Here is a 26,933-nt window from a genome sequence, read left to right as displayed (position 1 = left end):
TCTAAATAGCTAAGTTATTGTTTCGGATAACTAAAAATCGAAATATGAATCCAATTTTTATACGCCAAACAATTTGAAGCAGTCAAATTATCTTTGAGTTTTTTCAAGTTGTGATTGCACAAACAAAATACAAGTTCTTTTTGTCATTGGACGCACAAGCTAAAGCTCAAGAAAAGCTCAATTTTAACTTTTTTATTACATTTTTTCAGAACGCTAGACCGCGGACCTTTTAGGGCGTTCGGACATTCATTCAGGAGTTTCTATGATGCCACCAGTATTGTTCTCAATTCAGACCAAATTATAGATAGAAATTTTGAGGATCATATGGGTTTCTGAGAAGGTTGAAATGCAAAGCGAGTGTGCTTGCCACTAGCCTAAATGCTAATGGAAGCGGTCGATTAATTCTTGATAGTTCCAATGCGCGACTTATTTCGGCGAGTTATCCAGCATGCAGCACGGAATTGAAACAAAATTTTTAAGCAATCAAAACTTTATTAAGCAAAAAATATTCGAGGCCAGTCAAGGGGCAGACAGAACATTTAAGGCTTTGCCCTGATAGGCGAGCAGTCTCATTATTTTTATGGCTGAATGATGAAATACTTTAAAAACTGTCCCTTAGTTCATGGCGAATAGTTTTTGGAAAAGAAAATAATGACAGGAAAAACCTAAAATTTTTTGACAATATCAAAGTATCAAATTTTAGTCGTACGAAGTGGTGGCGTCCCTCATGCTTGAAGGACCGAATGGTTGAAATTATTTTTAGCTTACTTTCAGCCAATCAGAATTGAGTATTCAAAATCTCAAAGTAAATCGCGAAAATCTCAAAGTAAGAAAATAAATCCAGGCCATTAGTGTTACTATTGACCGATTAGATAACAAGCAGATTTGATGATTATCTGAAAAGTTTTGGGGTTGTAACATTTAGCGATTTTGATTGGTTGAAATTTTTCAAGCATTCGGTCCTTCAAGCATGAGAACCCTCCCCGTACGAAGTTATTACGACCAATTAGCTAGCCTCAATTCAATTTTGAACAATTTTGTTGTGCGGGAAACTTCGCCACGCACAAATATTTCGCGTTACGCTCTCAGCATTATGAAAAAACTCTTTAAAGTGCGCATAATTTAGTCCAGAATATGGCAGTTTGGCAATTTTCAAACCCCCAGAACTTTACAAAACATAATCGGAGGTAAAGTATCTTTTTAAATTTGAACTCAGGATGTCGATATCTTCATTGGGGTATAAAAATTTTGTTGAAAACTATTATTTTGATCGGCGAAAATTGACGGAATAAAAAAACCACACCGAGCATAAATATTCCGTTTTCTTCGATAGTCGGAGCAAAAAAACTTTCGCTACAATTCACTTTCAAAAATGGTCGCCCTTTATAAGTTGATGTTTTTATTATCGATCGGATACCTCTTTATACGAAACTTTTGCATGAGATTTCTGCGTTTAGTCTTAGTTATCACAAATTGTTATCCTATAAATCGAAATCAGATTCGTGATTCAGATCAAACTTGTGGTAAAAGATCTAACTTGTGATATACCAAAGGAAACGATTGTTTTGCAGACAATTCTTATTGTAGTTCTAATCCTTTGAAAAGATACTGAAAAGAATAAGAAGAACAAAGAGAAAAGTTCATTTTGAGTCAATGAAGGAGAAAAACAGCTTTACTACATGGTTGTCAAAGTCTACCGAATAGTTTACATACCACTCTGAAGAATTGATAAAAGCAACTATTTCATGTTGTCTTTGTAAGCTAACCTGAGGAATTACTTAGAGATCAGGTTATACAAACTCGAACGTTGATTGTCAAAAACCAACATCCAAATGAAAGTCGTGATTAAAACTTTGAGCATTTTAAATATATTCGTTTGAGATATGGAATCTTTGTCAACATTTCTGTTATCACTACGACGATTATGGTTTGAAAACAGAGGCATCATTGCGATATGTGGCGTCACCATCATACAAATAGTTTTCGGCACCATTTTCGCAGCAGGTGATTGCATCAGGAGTTTTTAATTTGCTAGCGCTGCTACACATATTTAAATTTCCAAAACGACTAAATTTAAGAATCATCATCCAACTTTTTAAAAGTTCATAACCCGCCATTGCAGTTTAAAAATCTTCGATGCGTGGTTTTGGTTTGTGAAAAGTTTGGCTCGGCAGGGTTCCGAAAACCGAAAAAAAACATCCGAATTACCCCCCCCCCCCCCACTAAATCCGCTACTGGGCATGAGGGATCTTATGTTATGAGATCATTTACTATATGGATTTTTTACTATATTTTATGAAGTATGGGTTCTGCTGACGTGGTGCTGAAATGATTTTTATAAAACTTTGTTCAAAACTGACAAAAGGATCAAAAAGAGCGCAAGCTCAGTCGAACTAGCATTCTGTTTTTGAACCAAATTTCAATCGTAAGTTTCAATCGTAAACCAAATTTCAATCATAATTTCATTCTTCAAATCTGTTGTTGCCTGTTTTTGCACATTGAAAATCCAGCCCTTCTGAAGAAGAAGCAACTTACAAAAAATTGTTGTTTTTGGCAATCTATTCATCTTCAGCAAAACTTTAACTATTGTTCATTCTAATTTAATTAGTTCCATAAATTTTTTCTTGACAGGCAATATGACCCCCTACTTAACATCCTACCTCAGATTCAACACAACCACCGACCACAACATCGAGTACACGGTCAGTTTATACAACATCTCCTCTCGATCTAATTGCAGCTTCGCACGCAAGATAAACCCGATCCTTTTACTGCATTACCATGACAATTAAATTTCACAATAAATTTGTTATTAAGAAAGGAACAATTGTTCAAAATCTTTTAGCTGCCTACCGATTTATGCCTTCTTTAACAAACAATTTAACTTACAGCTTGTTTTCTGGCTACAGAAGATCTTGAATCATATAATCATTATGACACACACCAGCAGATTTAGGAGGGGGCAAGGGGCAGACGCCCCTTCCCCCTCAGGGATTCAACCCCCTGCCGACCCAAAGGTTCCTCTCTTTGTACTATTTGAGATAATCATTTTTGATTCACTGGCCCTAAAACTTTTCTAAAGGCGCCAAAATATATTTATTTTGAGGGGGAGCCCGACCCAAATGTTTTTTGTCAAACTTTTCCAAAAAGTGCCTAAAAACACCTTTTTTGGCCTGTTTCTTCAAATATTTGCCTACGGCGCAGAAAATTTGGTCAAAATGGGGTCTTTTTAGTGATTTGGGTGATCTCAGAAAATCAATTTGGTCGACCTAAAAAAAGTCGACAAAAATTTCAAAATTTTTCTGAAAATCCCCCCCCCCTCGAGAAAATTATCCGCCCCTGATCTTACATGAGCAGATCGCAAATGAGACGCAGAATTGAATTTAATCGACTGTTTTAATAAATTATTATGTCAGTGATGCATTTTTTTTTGTCATTTCAAGCAGTTTATGTCATTATTTCCGATGTATGTAATTCATTATTTCAAAAGGAACCAAATGAATTTTCTCAGACATTTGCAAAGCATCATATTATGCTGTTTTTTAACCATAGCTAATTCGGTTTTGATAGTTATTCCATATACTTATAAGGTTTTTTTGAACATTCGTTGAATATTATTTTTGTAATTAACTAGCATGCTTTTTTTAAAACGATATATGATGAACACATTTCGAGATGTTTGTTTGAAAACTTTTTGCATATTGTTTAGGAACTCACCTGTTCGCCTATAAAAGCCAGGTCATTTTGGTCATTTGTCTGTGTTTCAAGGAATCTTTTTACTTTTTTCACTCCAAAATTTTGATTTTACATTTTTCTTGATTAAGAATTAATTTTTCTGGATCAGACAAAATTAAGTTTTTTCTTCATCATTTGTACTTGAGCTTCTTCGTAACTTCGTGGCCGAAGCAAGACTACAACCAATCGCAAAGAGTGTCTCCTTTGAGTTCATACAAACACTGTTGTCCCAACATTTTTGTCACACTAAATTGTTCCAGAGGCGAGAAAACCCGGTTAGAAAAGTTTTAGTCTAATTTCGAGCAAAAAAAACAAGCGAGCAGGCATATTTCAGAAGGATAGGTAATGAAACTTTATTTTAGCTAGAGTAAATCTTTCTCGAAATTTTTGGCGCCCTCTTTGGATAAAAATTTACCTAGTTTCCAGAAAAATTCAGCAAAAAAAATTGAAATTGTTTTGAATTTTTTTCGCGTCGTTTTTCAACTGAACCCGTTGTCGGTGAATTCAGATTACAACCTGTTCTTTTAGGCTACACTTGTTCATTTTGGCTAGATTTAGTTTTTTCTGCGGTTTGATTCTTTTTATAGCGATGGTACACATTTTATTTTTTGTTGAAAGCATTTCTCCCTTGATTGATAACCTAATTTTTTTATCATGCGAAATTTTTTTTGATTTTTTTCAAACGAACTGATTAGAGTATTGTGATGCTTTCAATCAATAGCTTTCAGTTATTATCTGTGTGTTTACTTTCTAGCAACTAGTTTCCTTACTCTTTAAAAAAAACAATATGTCATTTATCATGAATTAGGGTGTCCCTCTTTGATGCTATTTTTAGAAGTTCACTTTCGGCCAACCAGCTATAAGCAAGACAGCGTCCATCAAAGCAAAACATTGAATGTTTTGATTGCCCTTTAAGGTATCTAATACTGTTTTTCAAAGAAAAAGATTCATTAACAAACAAACAATATATTTTTTTTCAAAATATCAAACGCAAGATGAAACATAAATTGATAAATTTAGGATGTGTTTACGCCACGTTTGAATCAATTAACGTTCCTTCAGTTCAAGTCTTGTAGTTGCTCTTGTCGAGAAATTTTTTCAAAAATTTTTTTACTCCGCTTGTAACCAAATTCAAGTAAGATTGAGTTTTTCGAATTTACAGCAAATGAAACATGCGAGCAGAGCAGGAAACTTTTTGATAAAATTCGCTGACTTTTTCAATTAAAGAATACTTTCCAGAATTGTTTTTTTCAAATTTTCTAAAATCTGAGTGAAAAAAGTCTATAAAGTTTCAGCTTTATAGGAGGGTTTTGTTGAAGTGTTAGCAGAGCCCCATTGATTTTAAGTTTGATATACGGAAACTAAACTTCTGTATTTCTTAAAAGACTCAGCTGTTATCAACCGACTACTCTTGTTTTTCCTCCCGTTTTTGACTAGTTTAACGAAAACTTGTTAGAGGGTGAAGTTCGATACCATATTAAACACCGTTCTTCGTTATTTGGATTTCAAAAAAATTTCGAACAATTTTTGTCAGTTTCAGTTTAGATACAGTTTTAACTGAATTTTCCAAGTTTTTCGACCAAATTTCAAAAACTTTGTAGTAACAAAATAGTTATTGCAAAACGAATGAGGCAACCTTTCGCTCATTCTGATAAGTCAGTCGACAGACGAACAAAATATCTCATTTTGCAATTTACATTGTGTGTGGGCAATAAAATTTAGAAAAAATGAAAGAACAACTCAATCTTTTTCATTTGTTCTGCACATTCTTCATCTATTTTTCAAGCACAATATTTTCATCCATCGAGATTAAAGGGCAGTAATGCAAGCTGTTCTGTTGTTCCGATTTTTAACAAAATTGACGGAATATTTATGTTTTAGGTGGTTTTTCATTCAATCAAATTTCGATTTTTCAGCCCAATTTTTATGCCATCTGAAAATTTTGGCTCTTTTTCCTAGTAATTTTTTCAAGTAATGGGTGGTGAAAAACGGCTAATTTGCCAATATGCTCGATATATTATGTTCTTATAACGATATGTAGCAAATTCAATCGTTCTAAAAGAAATTTCGGCCAGCAATAGGGTCCTTATAATACGATGCAAGACGCTAAATGCGCTCCTTTTTTCTTTTACATAGCACGTGGGCGGAAAAAGTCAGACATACTTGAAGAAAAATCAATTAATTATTGTTTTTTTTTAAAAACTTTTCTACCAATTTTTGGAAGCAAAAAACATCGTTTAGAGTTAAATTGGGGGCTCTTTTTCCTCAAACTTCACACGGCCATCAATTTTATGGTGTAACGAGTGATTTTACAATGTTAATTATCAAAACCAAATATGTTTGGCACAGCCTAATTAGTCCGCATGTCAATTTTCATAACGATCGGAAAATGTGAACAGTAACTTTACTTGTAAAAAATTGCAGGTGGGGGGGGGGAAGGAAAAGAGCCAAATTGGGCAGCCAAAAAATCAGAGCTTTGCGGATGATTTTTTATTGTTCACATTTAACTTAATACCATCTTTTAATCCTGATTTTTAAATTTTCAGAAGTCTGTGTGGATTTTCACGACAGGCAAGTCTGCGATGGGTCTGTTTGCAATTGTGGGGGGATTGCTGAGCCGTGTAATGCACCCACGCTTAGTCATCATTCTCGGCTGCCTGTGTCAGTGGTAAATATACTAATAAAAAAACCAAATAATCGGAAAAAGATCAAAAGGTCGTTGGGCCATACGAAATGTTGTCAAAACAGACTTACATGAAATAATTGTTGAAAGCACACTCAGCAAACTTACCTAAAAAAAATTTGAAAGCAAACTCGATTATGGCCAGACCATGTTTAATTACCAATTGATTTGAACTTAGGTTAGAAATTTAATTGTACAGTTATTTTTTAATAACTTATTTAATTACAATAAAATGAAAAGTGATTCACACCAAGCGACATTTTTGAAAAAAGTTAATCATAGTAAACGTTTTGTAGAGCTTTCAGTTCAATTTTGATCCCTTGTAGTTGCCAAAAATCTTTGCCTCTGCTACCAATTTGATCAATTTTGCTCTGATTTTTTTTTTGAAAAAAGTGAGAAAATTATCTGCGTGGCGTGGGGTGTCAATTTTGACAGCGTGGGGATTGCCCCTGAATTGTTCCTTGATAAATGGTTCCCAATTATGATTGGAGATGTCTTGTTCAAACTTGAAAACTTTAAAATCAAAAAACATTTATTCGTAAAGAAATTTTCCGCTTTCATAATCATTTTTAACGACTCAAAGTTAATTTTGATTTTTTGTGTTCAAGTTTTAAAGTTCATCTCGAGAACAGTTCAGGAAAAGTAGAAAATATTGGGTTTTGCCCTGATATACAAGCACTTTCGTTTTAATTGTTTACATGGAAAGTTTTACATAGAGACGAAGCTGAGCTTCGCATCACTTGCAATACATTAGAAACATGAAAAACAGTCCAAAAAAAAACGATAAATATTAGGTTATCAAAACTTCTGTATGTCTCAATACAAGTTCATTCTACGCGCAGATGCCAAGCAAAACATTCAATATCAAATTAGCGATGGAAAAAAAACAACTTACAAAGCAGAAACAAGGCCAAAAATTTTGAGCTGAGACACCAGTTGATCCTAATAAACTTAATTTTTTAAAAATAATTTTGTAAAAATCTCGAGAACAGTTCAGGGGCAATCGAAAAACTGTGAGTTTTGCCCTGATATACAAGCAGTTTTGTTTTATTTTAATACGTTGGTTGTTTTACGCCGAGACGAAGCGGAGCTTCGCATCGCTTGCGATACATCAAGAACATAAAAAATAGTCAAGAAAAAGAAAATATTCATGATAAAAAGTAGGTTATCAAAACTTTTGTACATATGACCAGCAAAAAATTTTAAAATCACATTAGCAATGGAGTCAAAAAACCTGCAAAGCGGAAACAAAGCCAACAACTTTTGAGCTGAGACATCAGTTGATCCCAATAAAAAAGATTTTGTATAAAAGAAAGCTTTAAGTACCCCTGAAAATGCTATGAAAAACACTTGCAAATTCGACCGTTCAATTTTGAACGGAAAAATTCAATTTCGTAAATAATGAAAAAAAAGCAAGATCCGACCGGGACTCGAACATCAGATTTTAGGCTGCAAAAGCGACCATGTTATTTATAGGCAGAGTGGGAACAAACATGCAAGCAGTTAAGGTCAAATAACAAAGCGAGTAAGAAAATCAAGTAGGATTTGAAAAAATACTTACGGGGAAAAAAGTATGTTGGCAAGTGTTATAATCATTCTAGTATATAAAATCTTATGTTCATTTTCCGCTTAATTTTAAGAATCTGATTGTAAGGCTGATATTGCTGTGATCCGAAAAACAATTTCTAGATTTAGAATATTAAAACGAGTTAAAATCAGAAAACAAATTACCAACAGCAACCTTTTCTTAAATTTGAGGCTCTAAAAAATTTTGCAATTAAACCAATTCAAAACGTTTTTAACCAACTTCATTTTCAAAAGAAACGAAATTTTAATGTCTGGTCAATTATACCCCAATTAATTTTGACAATACATACAAATGGCTCACATTTTGTTTTCGCCAGCAACGTGTTGAGTCGCTGGCTCATAATTCAATCGCCTCTCTTATAAGCTCTGAATTGGTCTGAATACCAAGAATTTTTTTTCAGTGCAGTCTGAGTCATGACTGAGATAAGGATTGCAGTATGATCTTGCAGCTGTTTTGATGGTTTCTCATTTTGAATGACAAAACACCCAATTTCAAACTTTATTATGATCTTTGGTTTGAAATCCAAATTCCTTCCGAAAAACGAATTCTGATTTCAAAACAAATCGTTTCAAAATCAGATGTTTAGTAACAAGTTGTAAAAATATACGCATTAACTGTTTCGTCTTCAAAATTAAGCAAAATCAAAGAGGAGTTATCTCATCTGATTCGTTTTTTGGTCAAGTTTTTTTCGATCATATTTCATTTCTGCTTCATATCTGCTGACATGTTCAATTGAAAAGTCAAATAAAACTACTTCTTACTTCACTCGAAGTAGTCATCATTTTTTTTCAATTTTTGTGTCAAAAACGTTATTTTTTTGTCCTATTTTTTGTCGGATAATTTTCTGTTTGTTTTTAAAATGAAATTATATTACCTGGTATGCTTTTCAAGCAATTCCTTCCATAGCTAGGGATTTTGTATACTTCAATTCGAACAATTTTTGGTTGATAAAAACAATTTTTACACTAAAGCGAAGCGGAGCTTCGCACCACTTGCAATATAACACAATCATGGAAAGAGCATAAGTCAAAAAAAAAATGAAAAAGGTGCCAAAAAACAAGGTGAAGCCAAATTGTCGTGTTTCTCAATGAAGGACTCCTAGCAATTCGCTAAAGCTGGAGGTACAAATTTGATGATTTTTGAAAATGTTTTCCATAGACCTCACTTTTCTAAAGCAAAAAAACATAGAGTAGTCAACTTTGCTGGAAAAATTGCGCAACCGTTTCTTTCGATTAATTTTTTCGTCTCAAATTTGATAAGGTAGTTTTTAAAAAAAATCAAAAAGTTTCTAAAAAACGGTTAAAATTCAAAACATGATTTTCGGAAATCGGTTATTTGGAGAAAATTTGGTTAATCGTTAATTTTGCTTTTAAACTGGAGAACTTTCCCAGAATTGGGTTTCCCGATTGAAGTATTAACCTGGGAATTGGCACGGTATTTTTTGAGTAGATTAAAAAATTCCAAAAATGGTCAGATTTTAAAAATTTGTTTCAAGTCAAAATTGTTTTTCTAAAAGAAACTGGGCATAGAAATTTTTAAGGGTAAGCTTTCAACAACTTGTTGGGTTGATTAATCCTATGATATCAAATTAGGCAGGACACGTAGCGAACAAATCCAAAAAATAGTCAACAAATCAAAAAGTTGACATTTTCGAAAAACATAGTTTTTTGTTATAAAAAAAGGGCGCAGCCGCTTATGCAGAAAAAAAATTCACCAAGAATCAACGTTTTTTGTAATAGAAAAATGGGCGCAACTGCTTGTGCAGAATCAAATTACCTTATTTGTTATCTCGATTCAACCCAAAAATCTAGGTTTTGTAGGGTAGTTCTCGAGAAAAATCGAAAACTTTCAAAAAAAAAAACCGTTTCCCCCACAAATCATTTTGAAGGCTGTAGACAAAAGGGAAAGCAAAAAAGACAGGGGCAGCATGCAGGTATACAAAAGTTGTGGGCGGTTTTTCAATGTCTTTTTGAAAATCTGTAGAGGCGTTTTTGAGGAAAAAATTTTAAAAAATTTTGCAAAGCATCACAAAAAATACAAATTAAAAAACCCAATTCCATACACTTTCTTATGATTTGTTTTTATCAATTTTGGGAACTCTTGGCAAACATGCCAAGAAAGACATTTGAATTTCAAATTAACAACTGAACCAGACTTACATAGCGGAAACAAGGCCGACAATGTTTGAACAGACACCAGTTGAGCCGCAAACAGTTTTTTTGTCTATAAAACTTATAAAGTTTTCAAATCTTTTCTGAAACTACCTTGTAGTAACTGGTACCCACCCGTTAGTTAAATTTGAATTTTCATTCAATTGAGTATGTCAGCTGAAGAACATGTCAAGTGAAGAGCATTGAGCATGATTGAAATGATTTTGTTGAACTATTCTAAACAGAAAAAATCTAACTTCCAATTTGATAACGCTTGCTTATTGCAAGCCTAATAAAAATGTATGGGACTTTTTTGAAAAGACTTGATATTTTTTTAATTTTTAATTTTTTTTTTCAAAAAATTTCAAAAAAAGTACTTCCGATAAAGAGACGTATCACTCCCCTATCTGCTTGCATATTACTTCAGTCTTTATCTGCCTCATCCTATTTTCTACAGCCTTCAAAGAAAATTGTGAGAGGATTTTTGACCCATTTTTTTGAATTTACAGTTTCCTCAACAACTAGTAATGCAAATCTAAAGCTTGGGTTCAATCGAAACCACGGGTTATGAGAAGCTCCAAGCATAAACAGTTATGCCCAATGGTTTTTCTTAGAATAGTAAATATATATTTTTAAGTTTTTGATTTCTTTATTTTGTCGGCTGATTTTTGATTCGTTTCTTTTTCAAATAAAAATGATTTGATCTCGCACTCTCTCCAAACAGTTTTTTATCAAAATTTGGTTTTTAAATTTTTTATTTGCACAAATCCTGGTCAATTTAATCATGGTTTATAAAAATTGTATGGAGTTTGCATTTTATTTTTTTTTTGAATTTTTTTCGTTTCTCAAACTTTTGTTACTCTCATAAATATTTTAAAATCGCATTTCGAAAAACTAGTTAAAACACCTCTCAATACCCTCTCTTCTGTTGAGAAGGTAAAACGGTAGTCGTCTAATTGTTAATTCCAATACAAAAGATAGTCAACTTAATCTTACAAAGTTAGCATAGAGAGTGGTTGAGAACAGTATCCAAGGGTGACAGACTGTTCCAAGGACAAACACCTGCTAATCAATTAGTCTAGCACCGAGAGTGGACATTTAATTGACAGCTTCCGAAATGAACTAATTTACTCTATACAATACTTCCCCTTCGATAATGAATCTTTAGTTGAATGATTTCACTTGTTGATTTTGAATGACTGAAATGGTTGATTATTAATGGTTGAAAAAGAATTACTAGCTTCATGTTCGGACACAATTTAGACTTTTGTAATGACAAATTTTTAACAATTAAAAGATCACTGAGCAGTTATAACGATTGAGTTTTAAAACACTATTGACCCACCCTCTCCCTGGGTTAGAACAGTTTGAATAAAGTTTTACTAGTTGCTGTAAGTCACTTGTTTCCCTCCTTCTTGTTTTGATTGATGAAGTCAATCATTACGCCCCCCATCTTAGTGACCGCAGTTCTCTTACGTCCGCTTCTTCGAGACGTCGTGGATGAGGTCTCGTCCTGGCTATAACCCTGGCTGCTGTATGAAACCAGCCTGGCTTTCTTTGATGTAGCTCCCTTCTTCTTACTGGTGGTCGTAGTATGCGACTGGTCCCTGGATTGGACGTTCCTTGGTCCCTTGGATGATTGTCCAACTCACCGCCTCGTGCCGGAATGGTGTCCTGATCACTTCCAACATCAATGTCTGTTACTGCTGTTCTTGTTCGTTCTATAGGTGCATCGGGGGTGGTAGTTAATGGCTGCTTAGTCCGTTTTACCGAAATAATCGGCAAGTCTTCACTGTCTTCCGATTCAGAGCCACTATTCTCAAATCGGCGCCCGATTCTTTCCCGTTGTTTGTCCGAAATTCGTTTTGTCGATCGTTCTTTAACTTCGCGCGGAGTCGGCGGTGGTAACCCTGGATGAGCTGCTCGCTTTTTCATTTCACTCGGTAGTACCGGCAAAACGGATTTAGATGCGGCTTTCGACTTCTTTGGTTTTGGGTGGCACCCCATGGTTTGTTATATAGCTTTTCAAGAACTTCAATATCTTATCTGACCGATTATTCCCACATACCATAGCCGATGGCCAACGAGAAAACCGGTCGACCGCCACTAATACATGTTTTTGGGATTCAGTTAAGTAATTGATGGGGCCCCAAAAATCTAATTGGACTGATTCATTTGGTTCTTATGGTTCCGGTACAGTTCCAAGTTGGTTTTTCTTTAGTATCGTTTTTAAAATCTTACCAGCTGCGGTACATTCAGGACACCCTTCGGCAATGGAAGCTATTGAGCGGTAAATATAAGGGTACCAGACATCTTTTGCTGCATCAAACATGTTTGTTTTCCCGTGGTGATATGCATGAATTCTGTTATTAATTGCTGATTGAAGGTTAAAAAGAATTACTAATTTTTCATCCATCCAAACTACTTTTTCTTTCACCGAAAAGTCATTAACGAATTGAGCATAATAGCGGTTTATTTCACTGATTTTTTTATGGATTTCAGGATTTTGTGTAACAATGAGATCGCGAATAGCGCTCAGCTGGGGGTCAGATACATAATTCGATTCTATGAACTTTAAATTAAACAGATCAGGTAATGAAGTAACTTTGTTAACGATTTTGCAATTCCGAGGGATAATTGACATACATAATAGATTCGGGTCCACGGGTGGTACTGTTTCTCCTTTGAATGCCAAGGGTAACGAGAGAGTTGTGTTCGTGCGAATTGATCTTGTTTCTTTGGTAACGGCTTCCAGTGATACATTTGGGAGCAATGCTTCAATTTCGTCGCTACTGCTATTCAAACTTGGATGTTGTTTCAGGAATTTCTGCCGTTTACGCATGCTTCGATCCATTCCGATTTTTGATGTTGAAATTTGAAATTTAGAATTTAATGATTTTGAACAACTTTGTTCTGATTTAATAATAGCCCTAACGAATCCAGTGCGTGTTTCGCGTAGCCGTCGGTTCAAACCACGTGTTTGAATCTGATTGGTTGATTTCCGCTGACCTGTTTTTCCGCCCTCTACCGATTCATTTTGTGACGAAACTTCCAGTCTATTTATAGATTGCTTACTTTCCGCTGTACAAATTGGTCCCTTGGATTTATTGTGTCCCTTGGATGTATTAAAACCAAGAGCGGTGCGAATTAGGTTGATCTTTGCAACCGTAAACATATTATCATACGTACTAATTGGCGTTGCTTCGCTACTTGGATGACGTGATAAGTAGTCCGCCAATCCAATTTTAACCCCTGGTTTATGTTCAATTCGAAACTCAAAGGGAATTAGTCGATCTAACCAGCGCGTTAAGCGGCTAAACATCGTTTTCTTTTTCTTGTTATTACCAATCAAAAGGGATATTAGAGTTTTGTGGTCGGTAACCATCAAAAAACTTCGGCCCAGTAAGTAATTTCGGAAGTATTCAGCCCCCCACACGACTGCCAACATCTCCAATTCGTTTGTTGAATATTTCTTTTCCGCTTCGTTAAGGTATCGCGTCTGGTCCTAACTGTTCCAACACCGCACCGAGCCTGTTATGGCTTGCATCGCACACTATACGAATGTCCTTGTGGATATCAAAATGCCGTAGTTCAACAATGTTCGAAACTTGTTTCTTAAGGTTTTCGAACGCGTTCTGGCATTCAGTTGTCCAAATGTATTCGTTGCTTTTGCTTAGTAGAGGTCGCAGCGGTGCAGATGATTCGGCTAACGCCGGTAGATACTTGTGCAGACTGTGTATTGACCCCATGAACGATTTTAATTGCGACAAAGTCCGCGGCGGCGTTAGCGCCTCTATCGATTCTGTTTTCCTAACCAATGGAGTTATTCCAGTCGATGTTATTTTATGGCCTGGCCATTCGCATTCTCGTTGGGCGAATTTACATTTTGTTAATTTTATAGACATATTTTCACGATCCAGTTTATTTAAAATTTTCTCTACCGTTGCTATATGGTCTATCGCAGTTCCCTTGGTTACAACCAAAATATCGTCGATGAACGCGTGCGCCTGCGGTTATTCGGCGAGTATGCAATCCATTGCGCGTTGGAGTTCCGCGGGCATTGTAGTTAGACCATAGAATCCGGTCTTGAACCCGTACGTACCCGTCGAGCTAATGAGAGAAAAATTGAGAGAAAAATTACATTGTACGCTCGTTTCAGCGTTTAACGGCAATTGGCCATATGCGTATGTTAAATCCATTGTGGTGAAATATATGTCTCCTTGTTTTTTTTTTCACTAATCGTTTGCCCAACTGTGTCCATTAGTTCCTCGATATTGGGCATTTGGTATTTATTCTTATGCACTTGTTTATTTAATTCCCTCGACTCGAGTGCCAGTTTCACGGTCCCATCTTTTTTTACTGTTATTACTATTGGGGACACAAAATATTTGTCCAAGCATTCTGTGAGTTTTTCGATATGACCCTGTTGCCATAGTTTATCAATTTCGGCATCCACTTTTTCTTGTAACGAAATCGGAACTCGACGCCCCTTCTGTTGTACTGGGATGAGGTTTTCAAAAAACTCTGCTTGCACTTTGTAGTTTTTTATTTTCCCTACCCTGCTAAAAAGGTTTGAAAACTGCTTATTGAAACAGGTTTGCCAGGAATCCAACTCCCCCTCCGGTTCCAGTGCTTCCTGGTTTCCTTCTCCAATGGACATTATCTGTTCCCCTGGTGATTGTTGCACCAACTGAAGTCCTAATTGGGGCATCAAATCTCTTCTTGTTATTGATGGTCGGTTCCCTCCGATTACTTTTATCCTCGCGTGTATCTTCCAGCCGTTGGATTGTCTTGTTACCGCCATTGTTCCAATCATCTGTAGTGGATTGTTTCCATATTCCCGAAATGCATTGTCCTCATCCCTAAGGTTATCCAATTTTACTCCAGACGTTCCCAAAGTCTTCCGCAATTCCCCAATGGTGAAGATCGAAATTGGAGAACCGCTATCGATCCACACTCGAGTGGGTTTCCCATTGACTTTAATCAGCAATTGTGCCACAGCAACTTTCAATTCCGTGACTCTTTTATGTTTTATCGCCATTACCATATAGTCCCCGTCTGAGCTGCTTGATTCCCACCAGTGCACCACTGGATTCTTATTAACCCATCCAATGGAACTTGCATGTTGTGACGCTTCTTCATCCTCGGAATTTTTCAGGTGACTATCGTCAACATTCTCCCGTATCATTCCTACGGCTCCCTGTCCCCGCTGATTTCCACGCTTCCCTCTACAGGTACGTTCGAAATGGCCAAATTTATGGCAAAAATTGCATCTAACTCCTTTTGCGGGGCATCTGTCCAAATGTTCTCTGGTGAAGTTTTGTTGATCACAGTTATAGCATCTATTGTTGTTGGGAAAGTTTCTACCTCGATTCGATCCTCGCCCTTGGTAAGAGCCCCGGCTCCTTGCACGATTGTTCCGATAACCTCCACGGATTATTCCGACTGGTTCCATTTTTATCTGGATCCCGCCGCCTCCTGATGTCAATCCTTGGGCCCCCGCTGATCCCGTGGCACCATAGGATGAAGCATATTTATTTCCCCTCTCGTACGAGAGAGCTATCCGGTAAAACTCCTCAGGTGTTTTCGTCGAACTGCATAGTTCCTTTTGTGCTTCACGGTTATTCATGTTGACGATGAATACGTCCCTTAGTATCCGGTCCTCTAGTGTTCCAAAGTTGCACCGCGCTGCCAATCCACTTAGTACTGAATGGAATTGCTCCAAACTTTCATTGATAAACTGCTTTCGAGAAAGAAGTTGGTATATCTCATATGTCTCATTTCTTTCTTTCTTAAATTCCGTTTCCAGTGCGTCTATCATTCGTGGGTAACGAATCGTCGAGAGATCCAGAAGCGGTAGTCTTTTGTGAAGTTCACCCTGCCCTTTTTCCCCCAGGCACAGAAACAGATTTGAAATTAGTACTTGTTCCGATTCCAGTCGATTTTTTCCGTCTACTTCCTCGTGCAAAGCAGTAACTTGGGCGGCTGTGAGAGTCGTGGCGTAGTAATAGTTCTTCGGGTTTATTGAGTGCTTAGCTACCATTCCACATTGGAATCGGTTAATCCAAAATTCCCACATCATTGGCGATTCCGTGCATTTTGCTGGCCAGAATCCCGTGATGCCCAGTGGATTCTTTCCCCCACCTGAGACTGCTGGCTGCGCCATGTTGAGAAGGTAAAACGGTAGTCGTCTAATTGTTAATTCCAATACAAGAGATAGTCAACTTAATCTTACAAAGTTAGCATAGAGAGTGGTTGAGAACAGTATCCAAGGGTTTTTTTTCTCAGAATAGTAAATAAATATTTTTAAGTTTTTGATTCCTTTATTGTGTCGGCTGAATTTTGATTCGTTTCTTTTTCAAATAAAAATAATTTGATCTCGCACTCTCTCCAAACAGTTTTTTATCAAAATTTGGTTTTTTAATTTTTTATTTGAACAAATCCTGGTCAATTTAATCAGGTTTTATAAAAATTGTATGGAGTTTGCATTTTTATTTTTTTTGAATTTTTTTCGTTTCTCAAAACTTTTGTTACTCTCATAAATATTTTAAAATCGAATTTCGAAAAACTAGTTAAAACACCTCTCAATACCCTCTCTTCTGTTGGGAAGGTAAAACGGTAGTCGTCTAATTGTTAATTCCAATACAAGAGATAGTCAACTTAATCTTACAAAGTTAGCATAGAGAGTGGTTGAGAACAGTATCCAAGGGTGACAGACTGTTCCAAGGACAAACACCTGCTAATCAATTAGTCTAGCACCGAGAGTGGAAATTTGATTGACAGCTTCCGAAATGAACTAAATTACTCTATACAACACTTCCCACATAGTTTCTCAATTTTTTTCTATCTTATCCCATTTTCTGCTGCTTTCAAAAAACTGTGTGAAAGAAATTTTTGACTAAAGTTTTTGAAATTTATCAATTTATCGATACCTACTCGACCAAATCTGAAGTTTTGGGTTCAATCGAAAGCATACGTTGTTGCAAATTTCCCTGTAAAAACGGCTACGCCCAAAATTTGCTTTGCTGTGGCACACAGAAAAGTCAAATTTATGATTTTTTGACCGTTTTTTCAAACTTCTACTTGTTTCTAAAAATCTCGTGTATATGCGGCTACGCCCAAACTTGCTTTACCCAAAGCGATGGTCTTCGATTTTTTTAATGATTTTTGATCGTAGTTAAAGTTACTTAAAAATTACCCCCCCCCCCCAAAGCTCGGAATTCAACTTCAATAAGAAAAATGGCAGTCGAGAAGCTCTACTGCATAAGCGGATACCCCCTAAACAATGTTTTTGGTTTTTGAAAAAAAAAGATTTTTGAGCCTTTTTTGGAAGCTTTGATTTTTCGAAAACTGCTCTGCCAATGTTCAGGTTAATGATTCAATCGAACCACAGACAGCAGATTACGATCTTCTTCGCTGCATCAGCCAAAACGCCTTAAACCCTGAAGAAAAAACAAAAACACTCGGAAAAATTAAACTTGATTAATTTTGTGACCACCATTTTATGGAATCTCTTTGATTACTTAAAACCTAACCTACCAATCTGAGATTAAGCATTAAATCGAATGTAATGGTTGTGAATTTTTTTCTCGCACTAGCGTCGATTTCTTAACTTGTGTTAAAGGATCCTATGTCTACATTTCTTAAGTTTTCGCTGATTTCCAAATGTATGCAAGTTTTTGCGTTCTCGAGAACTACCCTGTTAACTACCCTGAGATTCAGAGTTCAATCGAAAAGACAGGTTATGGTAATCTTTTCGGTATAAATGGTCTTGCAGTGGCGACTTCAATCAAATGCGCTTGTTTCGGGAAAAATCTACTGCCCTAATTATTTTCAATTATTTCAAAATTGAGTTTGCTATCTTGTTCTGCAATGTTTTTTTTCTTGTGTCGCAAAGTGTTGCGAAGCTCCGCTTCGCTTCTGTGTCAGAGTTGGGATAAACAGTACTTTTTTGAATGTCTGAAGTTTTTTATCTACTGAGATTGCTCGAAATATTAATTTAGCAGACGTGGAGTCAGCTAAAAATAACAACACCGATTTATAATATTGCTTCTGGTCAAAACCTTTTGTGTTGTATGTTTCAGTTCCAGCTATTTCCTGGCTGGTTGGTTAGTAGAGTATGGCTTCATGAGCACCCTACTCACCTATGGACTGATGCAGGGTGCTGGAGTGGGACTGGGATACCCCACGTGTCTCAAATACGCACAAATGGTGAGCATCTTTTGGCCAGTACTTCACTCAGGTCTTTTTAAGAGCAGTGTTCACACTGTTATCTTACCCATTGAAGCTTTCCGCCCTTCACGTCAGCTCAAAAACAAAAATTACATTAGCAAATGTTGATTTTTGTTTAAGGCTCTCTAATTCATTGGGGACATTTATTGTTGCGAAAGTCGAGAATCAATCTTTTTTGGATCTCAATATTAGTACCCAAGACATCAAAGTTTCTTGATGCATTATTTATGAGCATTGCCTCAAAGTATTACATAAAGTCTAAAACGTCTTAAAATGTTTTAAGGAAAGTTGAACATCTGCTATTGATAGCTCTCAGTTGAGAAAGTACATGCATATTACAAAATGTATGACGGTTATTAGTTCAAAATCTTCTTGTTATTCTGATATTTTGATAACTAGTGATGGAGTCTTACTTAGCTATTTTTTGTTCGACCACTCCCAAAAGAGTGGAAAAGAACTATGGCTAATGGCGGATTTTTTTTTTACCAACAATGAATAAACACAAGCGAGGAAAACGCAAAAAAGAGCTTTAAACGGGCAAAACAAAAATGAATAAGGAAAACATAAAATATGCATCTTGAAAAAATTTTTTGTAGAAATTAGGAGTAACACGTTCTCACATCTGCTTGACGACCGCTTGTATTTTTACTAATATAAGCCACCAATAAAACAGTTACAGTTTCTATAAAAACTCGGCCAAAAATGAAACTATACAAATGTTCCGGATTTGAATATCCGAAATGTTGATTGGGAGTCTCACGGCCTCGCATCTGCGCCATGGTCGCTTAAAAGTAAAGTAGTGACCCGGATTTTACGCTGAACCCTAGTGTTTCTCAGGGGATTCACTGCTTAGTTAGAGAAGATAATTGCTACTCGCTCTTTCAATTGAAGTTTTTATTTCAGATTTGGCTGGGTAATTTCCAAAAAAATATGAAAAAGATTCCAAAACTCGATCAAAAATTAGACTCCCAAATCCAGGTGAAGAAACTTTTTTAAGAAACCGTTAAAAAATTGAAAAGGAATTTTTCCAAAGTTCATATCAGCTTTTCTACAAAAAAAACAGGTCGAAACAGATTATGCAGGGATAACCTAAGCACCATGTTAGTTTTAATGAACTATCAATCTCAGTCAAAATCAGCAGGTTTGTTTTAGAAAAAAAAACTTTTCATAATACGAGCTAAATTTCAAAATGGGCTAGTTTAAGGTCATATCTTTTTTCTACCAATTTTAGGGAACAGCCGCTTGAGAAGCGGAGATCCCCATAATTTGTTGTTTTGATTGAAACCTTCTTCTCAGTTTTGTGATAGGTCAAAACATCCTCCACTGAAACTTTAGAAGGACGTAGAATCTAAAGTAAAATGAAAACAGACTAGCTAATTATGCAGGCTTAAAGCAGAGCAGTCAGTTTTTCCATTCGTACTATTTTGCGGAGTCTGACATGCAGCAGCAGAATCTGACATGAAGCAGTTTGAGCAAGGAAACGCCGTTTGCCAAGACCAAGCAATGTCGATATTGAGATAATTTTATAATTAAGCCCATGATAACTTCAACCGTTTGTTTTTTAGACGAGTTCGTTGTTCAAAATTTTCCCCTGAAGATAAAAAGTTAGCTCACTTGGCCGAGAAATTTAAAAGATATTCTCGGAAAAATTGCACATATTCGAGCTATTCAAAGCTTTAGTTCAGCTTTTACGTAGAGTTTTGAAAGCTGAATTCCTAAAAAAACTCAGTTTTGGACTCAGAGATTGAGATATTGACACATAAAAGAGTAAAACGACCAGCGAATAGTTTCACTGGTAAAAGTCCTAAGAGAATAGGCGTACGGATTAGAAAACTATTCAATTTAGAAAACTATTCATTTTTATTCAACATTTTTTTGCAGGTTTTGCTGATACAGTCAGCAATATTAATGATAGTCTATTAAAAACTTTTTTCCATGATTTTCGAGATTTATATATCATAAATAATAAAGAAATGATAGATCTTTTTTTTTAAACTGAGGTTGTAGGGTGTGGACAACTTCAACTGCCTTACAGTTAAACTTCTTAGTACTTCTTACTGTTTAATTAAAACATCACTTGACTAGGCCTATCGGGCCTTTTGATGTCCTTGCATATCAGAATTATGTAAATTGACAAATGTCTATTGAATAATCTCCGATGTGAGAACAATTTATTATCATTATTATTTTTTTTTTATTCCAGTGGTTTCCGTCTCGCAATGGGCTGGTGACGGGTGTAGTGATGACTGGCTTCGGTATGGGTAGCTTCGCCTTCGCCTTCATTCAGACTGCTATAGTCAACCCCGATAACCTCTCTGCTAATGTCAAGATAAACGACGACATGTAAGCTTTACTGAAGTCATCACGCATCTATACAATGCCACACACATCCCAAGTATTTAATCATATCGCGGGTTGACCAAAATGTGCAACCATACGTCGCACCATGCATGGTTCCATGGAAGCCATGAAAAATTGCCGACGTATTTTTATGTTAAAATAACACATTCTCCATGCATGGCGCGACGTATGGTTGCACATTTTTTTTATCATGGGGACTTCAAAGTAGACAATTGTGATAGTCATTTTTGTCAATTAACCTCTATTTTACGGTTTTCTAGAGAAAAAAAAGTATGGTGAAAAATCTCCTCCATACGTAGCACCATATATGTTGCGACATATGATTTGCATGGTGAAAATTTTTGATATTTTACCAACAGCTTGCATAACGATGCGAAACCGTTTTATTACTATTTTACTCCGTTAAAAAGCTATTCTGAGGGTTTTCGAAACCAACGTATGTGCTACGTATGATTAGTCATTTTCCATGCAAATCATGCATGGATGTGCATGGTTGCGGGTCATCTTCTATGGTGGGCAACCCGGGATAGCTCGGCGTTTTCATGTTTTTAAAAGACCGTTATGACACGTGGAGTTATAATGATTTCAAAACTCAGAACAGAGCTGATTAAAATTTCGCCATTAAATTGAAACTATCGTGGGTGGGTAGCCGTCGTAGTTTTGGAGAACATTTAGCATTAACATGATGAGTGAGCAATTTTTTTAGGTATTTCAACCAACCAGAAGTATTGGACAATGTGCAGAGCTGTTTCTACATCACTGGGGTGATTTGTGGCTCATTTCTTGTGGTTGGACTACTACTAATGCCAGTTCACAAGCAATTTGATCAGGCAAGCTCATCTTAATTGAGAAGAAATCATTTTAGTTTGGCAAGATTGCATGCATGTCTTAGGGTCGGTTGGCGTGGATTTTGTCAATTAAAGTTTTCGTCCTTCAAAGTACAATGACAGAATTCATACTTTTGCCCTCTCTTCCATTGGAATGGCGGGGGGAGGGGGGGGGGCTTTGGTTACATTAACACCTTGGGTTTGCATTAACAGTTCGTGTCTCTAGTTTTGAGAGGAAGTGCGCCAAAAAGTGCATTTTGTTGGTCAAAATGTGTTGGTCAAAAATGGCCTAAACAGTACTTTAGCACTACTTTTTTTCATAAAAAACTGGCCTGGGGCACAGAATTTTTTTTTAGCAAAAACAATCTTTGTAGTGTTTTGAGCCTCGGAAAACTTGGATTATCATTTTGGTCGACCGAAAAAAGGTCCAATTCAAAAACCCTAGATCCTCACGCACTCAGTAATACGAACAATTTTGGCACCTAAAGGTGGCTCTTTGCCTTGTTCGAAGTCACCAACAAAACGATTTACTTCGCAACTTTCTTTCGGCAAAAACCACGGCGGAGTAAATCTCCAGTTTCAAAGGTTGATTGAAGATATAAAATGGCGGAACTAGAATTTTCAAAAAAAAAATCGAAAGTTTTGTCAATATTTTTTAATGGTGGACCCTTTGGGCAGTGAGGGGGTAAAATACCTGATAATCTATCGAAGTAAGCCATTTGTTTGCGTATGTTTTCACTTATATTAATTACTTAATAGAAAATTTAAATAGGAGAAGGCATCAAAGCCGAAGGCTACTAGCCAAGCAGGGAATTCAGCGATGAACAATTGCCTAGAAAACGATATCCAAACGGACAGTAAATACGAAGATGACTCGTCTACGGGTTCAGATGAAATCACTTTACAGACGAATCCCTTCAGTAGTGGGCGAGAGGTCACACCTTTGGAAGCTATGAAAATGAGGTCATTTTGGGTGATGATGTTTGTGGTTGCAGTGAACGAATACGGGCTAATACTTATCACAAATTATTACAAGGTAAAGAGGGATATTCTACTTCAGGGAATTTTTCTGGACTCGACGGAGTGGCGTTGATCAACCCTACGTTTCCATTGTATCCTACATTTTCCCCCATAATTTCCATTGTCCCCTACATTTATCCATTTTTTTCTGCCGCTACAACTTGTGCGAAGGTCAGTTGCGAAGGTGTCCATACATCGTGAAAATTGCATGCACGGGTAAAGAAGGGCTCATGGCACTTTAAATAGCTTCAAAAATTTCAAATCCGCTTTATCAACACGAATAAACACAGATATACACCTAAATCTAATTGATTTGAAATCTTTTTCAACTCACAGATTATACTTTTTGAGCAACAGAGCAACTAATTACTAATTATTGTATGGCCTCTCTTTCAGCCTTATGGTCAGACTAAGATCCATAGCGACTCCTTCCTGACTATGGTCGGGTCTATAGGCTCCGTGGCCAACTCGGCCGGAAGACTCTGCTGGGGAGTTCTGCTCGACTACTCCGACTTCAGGGTGACTGCAGACTCAATTTACTAGTTCTATTTCTACGTAATTTCAATCGCGTTTTTTTTTTCTAAATGGAGTTATTATTCATTAAAGTTATTATCATTAAAGTTATTAGTTTAAAACTCAATTGTTTAACTGTTATGTTGCAACAAGAGCACTGGCAATGCTCTCGTGATAAAAGCAACTAAGATATACCCAAGCTTCAATTAGAGTTATTGCAACAAAATTTCCCAAGAAAGCAAATTTTGATTAAAAACGAATTCAAAACTGTCCCGTGATTAGCAGACACTAAAGATCCAGTAGTTAATGCGCTATAACTAAATCGACATTACCGTTTATCTCAGGGAAAATATGATACGTTTTTCAATAAGTAAATGCAATAAAACGAGCAACATGTATGTTCACAGACACTTGCAGTAACTCTCACCGCGTGTCAAGCTCTCCTGCTGATGACAATGCCTATCAGTCTGAGCCTGAGTGAACCATGGGCCAAAGTGTACTTCGCAATTTGGGTGTGTGGGCTGAACGCCAATGGGAATGCACTGTTCGTGCTCAGCCCCACAACTGCAGGCCGTGCATTCGGAATGAAGCACTTCGGTGTCAACTACGGCTTGATTTACTTCGTTGGGGTGAGACGCAGACTTAAATTGCATTCGAAAAAATTTATGATAACAGCTATTTGATATAGCTGTTTTAATTTAAGACTTTACCAATTATCTTACACAAAAAAGTCACTACGTCACGCTTTTTTGTTTTAAAAAGAAAAACCAGAAATAGAAAATTAAAATTGCAATTTTAAAACTTTCGCAGAAAAGAAAGACAGTCGGTTGGTGTGCAAGTATCACAAAAGGCTGCGATTACATTAATTTAAGTAAAGCAATGTTTTTTGATGTTTTTACTTGGTAGTGGGTGGATTGAATTAGGTAATTAGCTGCGAAATTGAGATAATTATTGCTAAAATAGCACAAAGACGTCAAAAGAATTGCGTAAGGAGTTCAGCATATCCCTTTTTCATTCCTTCATGTATAGTAGTCTGACAAAAAAAAACGGTTTTTCTCAACACAGAAAGAACATTATTGATTTTTTTCTGAATCACGATCATCAGAGCTTCATTGTAAAGCCACTTTTGACACCCTACGAGCGTTCTTTGAGTGTTCTGAAATAAGGCGGAAAAAAATGTACTCAACATTATAGCTCCTTCTCATATAATATAGTGTACGTTTTTTTTCCGCGTACACTAAAAAGACGTACTCTAAATTGGCAACGATCGCAGGGTGTCAAAATGGGCGTTACAATGAAGCTCTGCTGATCGTGATTCAGATTTCAGAAAAAAAATGAACAATGCTCTTTTTGTGTTGAGAAAAACCGTTTTTCATTTTTTTCGTCAGACTACTATACATGAAGGAATGAAAAATGAAAATGGTGACTACTAATTGATAGCGTGCGTGAGTGGTCGGAACAAAAACTAAAAGATTTCAAATGGAAACTTTTCATCAATGTTGATTTCCATGAAAAAAATTTAAAAAGCAAGTTTATGCATACTAAGATTTGGGACTCGACTTTGCCCTACAATTATGCCGCTGTTTTAGTCAAAATACTGATTGAGTTTCATGAGTATGTGCAGTGTATGTCTCATTTCGCACAAAACGCAACAAATTTGAGAGCTCAAAAATTATTGCTTTTATATATATAATTTTTGCCAAAGATTGATAGCTTTTGTTTCAGGGTACGATGGGCGTGGTGTTTACCGAGATAATTTCGGCAGTGCTCGAACACACTTCGGGCTACACTTCTGTTTTTTTGATTGGAGGAGCAACATCATTTACCTGTTAGTTATTATTAAAAAAAGCTGGTTTAATGCCCAATACTTTTCAATTGCTGTTCTGACATGAACATATTAGACATAATAAATTTAACGGCGATACTAAGGAAACACTTAAACAGGTATACTGGTGTCTTACAACGGTTTTTTTTTTAAATAAAAGAACCATGTTTTGACATTACAAATTAAAACTGAGCCTTTAGCCAGGCTGACATATTACAAGTGACGCAAATCTGATTAAGAGACGTAAAACATAGCCAACAGACAGTTGGGAAAAAGTCAATGAACGCAATAAAATAGAAAAAATTGATGCCCGTAAAGTTCTTTCTAGAGTTTCTAGATTAAGGTATGGTTGGCTTTTTCCAGAAAATTAATCCGATTTTACACAACTGGATATGTGAAATTTTTTATTTCGCTGGGAAATCTGATCATTGAATTCCATTGTCGGAACTAGCAGTCGATCACATTTTTTGTGACCTTTTAGTTTTGGCTGTTCGACAATGGAGTTTGCTTCTTTTTAACCCAGGGAATGTATTGAACTTCTGAAGTCAAACCGCAAAACAGTTAATTTGAGCCTCAACAAACTTTCAGTTTTTTACTGCAATAGAAGTAATTGTGAACTGATAAAAGAGTCAGTCCTATAGCTAAATTTTTAGCAGACTGGCTTTTTTTAGAACTATCTTTTCGCAGGCTCAAAATTTTTTGCAAGTCAGACCGCTTAAATCAAATGCAGCAGAGTCAAGTAGCGTTAGCTTGCTTTGCTGCGCTTACCTACGTCACCAGTGGTTTTGTCCGCATGAATCAAAGCTAGCAGCTCATTGCAACTAAGTGTTTTTAGTTGATAGGGTTTTGTTGGCAAAACGTGAGATATTGTTTTAGGTAAAGAATTTTGACGCAAAAGTAAGCGTTTGTTCTGCGCGATTGTCATTCAATTATTCTTCAGCTGTAGTATGTGGTTCTTCTAAACGACTTATTTTTCAGTTTAATGCTAAAATTGGGTGAGCGAAAACCCGGGTAGCCTCTTTAAGTTTTAAAAACAGAATTACTTTAACTGGCAGCAAGCACTATTTCTTGCAAACATTACCATAGTTCAAATAGGCATGAGCAAAAATTTTCGGCATGCGAATACTTTTAAATTCTGCGTAATTGGAGTTAAAAAATCCATAGACATTTTTATGCAACTTAATTGTTATGACAAAATCAATAGTTTTAGGTCATGACTTTTGTGAAAAATGTCTGGAATAAACAATCCAAGCCATAGTTTCTACAATTTAATCATTTTGTTATCAAAAATGAATTTACTAACTAATATGCTTTGTTACAGGCGAACTGGTTGTGATGCTTTGGAACGCAAAAAACATGAAAGGAGAAGTCATTTAACATACTCATTCAGCACACGAAACATCGCGGAGAATAACTTCGAAGGAAGCAATTGTGGAACCATATCAATTTCGTTGTTTTACTTTTTCCCTTTTATACAGATCGAAATAACCAATTGCTGATAAATGGTGAAATTTTAGATATATCAAAACTGAAACCTTTTGCACCACTGATGTTTTTAGAAAGCAGCAAAAAAGCTACAAAATGCAGAACAGTTAAAACTAGACCTATGATAATTTGGAACTAATTAAACAAAAACACCGAGCGTTATAAGACGGAAACTATAAGGAAAATAAATGTATAAATTTTGCACTTCGAAAATTTCGCAAATTGTAAAAATAATATTGAGCTTTTTTTGAGTTGTTATTGCACTGTTGGTGAAAACATCAACTGCTTTAATCTTAGGTTGGAAAAAAGGAGAAGTGTGGTATCACAAGAGTAGCGTTGTAGTAAATTTTGAGTTTTTGTTGCACTGTTGTTGGAACCGTCAACTGTGTTAATCTTAGGTTGGAAAAAAGTAGCGTTGTAGTATCAGACTACGCTCCGCTTGAGTAATATAGCAAGACTAGTTACCGCTTATAATACACTTACTCTTGAAAGTGTAATAACATCCAGTCGCTCC

The 26,933-nt window shown here is 36.1% G+C and overlaps 2 protein-coding genes across 2 annotated transcripts in view; both read left to right on the top strand.

The window, feature by feature from the left end:
- The window catches only part of LOC134844878 (uncharacterized), a 527,221-nt gene that overhangs the window by 312,231 nt on the left and 188,057 nt on the right, over window positions 1-26,933 (top strand). The gene's annotated exons all lie outside the window — the stretch shown is intronic.
- On the top strand, window positions 1,779-26,469 carry LOC134844303 (oxalate:formate antiporter-like). Its single transcript, XM_063860932.1, has 11 exons — window positions 1,779-2,004; window positions 2,632-2,702; window positions 6,282-6,403; window positions 18,241-18,367; window positions 20,592-20,731; window positions 21,456-21,579; window positions 22,349-22,612; window positions 22,993-23,115; window positions 23,517-23,738; window positions 24,835-24,937; window positions 26,256-26,469. Exons 1-11 carry the CDS (start codon window positions 1,884-1,886, stop codon window positions 26,309-26,311), a joined length of 1,473 nt encoding a protein of 490 aa, XP_063717002.1. The 5' UTR covers window positions 1,779-1,883; the 3' UTR covers window positions 26,312-26,469.

This window comes from Symsagittifera roscoffensis, chromosome 4 (assembly GCF_963678635.1).
Source record: "Symsagittifera roscoffensis chromosome 4, txSymRosc1.1, whole genome shotgun sequence".
Taxonomy (NCBI): domain Eukaryota; kingdom Metazoa; phylum Xenacoelomorpha; order Acoela; family Convolutidae; genus Symsagittifera; species Symsagittifera roscoffensis.
This window is presented reverse-complemented; position numbering and strand designations above follow the sequence as displayed.